Source organism: Apteryx rowi, unplaced genomic scaffold, assembly GCF_003343035.1.
Source record: "Apteryx rowi isolate R43461 unplaced genomic scaffold, aptRow1 scaffold_55, whole genome shotgun sequence".
NCBI classification, from domain to species: Eukaryota; Metazoa; Chordata; class Aves; order Apterygiformes; family Apterygidae; genus Apteryx; species Apteryx rowi.
The window spans coordinates 328,654-329,751 of NW_020450816.1; the positions used below are offsets into that span (position 1 = coordinate 328,654).

The 1,098-nt window shown below is 49.5% G+C and overlaps 1 protein-coding gene across 1 annotated transcript in view; it reads right to left on the reverse strand.

Moving 5' to 3' along the window:
• PRSS12 (serine protease 12) overlaps positions 1–290 on the reverse strand; it is a 46,616-nt gene extending 46,326 nt beyond the window's left edge. The window contains exon 1 of the mRNA XM_026081429.1: positions 52–290. Within this exon, the coding sequence (XP_025937214.1) occupies positions 52–290 (239 nt within the window). The remainder of the gene's footprint in view (positions 1–51) is intronic.
• Between the last annotated feature and the right edge of the window lie 808 nt (positions 291–1,098).

Here is a 1,098-nt window from a genome sequence, read left to right on the forward strand (position 1 = left end):
CCCTCGGCCCCGCCGCTGCCCCACGGCCTCTGCCGCGCTGCCCTCCCGCACTTGGGGCCCCGCAGCAGCCGCCTCCTCTTTGTTTCTGCCTCTGCCCCGGCCTCTCTGGCACCATCACGAAGCGCGGCAGAAGGCGCCGGGACAGCGCGGCTCCGGGAGGGGGCACGCCGCTTCGGGAGACGGGGAGAACAGCACCGCCGCACCTCGCCCGGGCAGGGAGGGGGTGGCGAGAGCCCCAGACATGTCAGCAGGAAACAAAGGGGCTGGGAACAAATGCTGCCGAGGGACATGTCTTCGAGGGTTTAGCCCTATCCCAGCCCCATGTGCTTTGAATAGTAATCTGCCTTTTCCCGACCACTGTGGAGTTTCATATGACCTGGCCATCTCTGATTTCCTTCTCCTACCAGGATGGCCATCAATTAGTTTTGCCTTTTTGGCTCATATTGTTCAGTTGTTAGTTTGGGTTATTTATTTATTTGTTTGTTTATTTATTTATTTATTAATTACCGCTGTTCTTAATCTATGCTGCTTATATTTTGCAGAGTCTGATGCTGCCTCATAGACTGTTCACTCCCTTATTTGGCAATTTGTCTGTAGTGGGAATCTTTAGATTCGCTTCTCCATAGGGTCTTTTTCCTCCCTAAATGTCTTTGACTGAGAAGCATCAGTCTGGCTTCTGGGTGAGCATATCAGTATTTCCACAAATTCGCATTGTGACCAGGGTCTGAAAGAGAGGGAGAGAGTGTGCTTGCTGCTTTCCATGCAGGATCCCATCGCCAGTAAACAGTGTCCTTCCTTTAGCAGCCTCTATTCAAAAGGGACAAAATGCAACTTTACTGATTTAGGCTTTTGCTTGTGAATAAAGAAGGGCTCCAGTCAAAGTCAGCTCCTGCAGTGTTTGGTATTACCTGTGTTCATTTTAGTTCTGCTGATCTGTGATTAATTTGTTATTGCAACCTTACACTTGGCATTTTAATCACTTACAAAGTGAAAGAACACTCCACTAGGGTTTCTACAGCAACATTTTAACTATGCCATCACATGTGTCCGTTGCACTTGTGTGTGGAGATGAGCGCACACATTGGCCTCTCTTTCTGA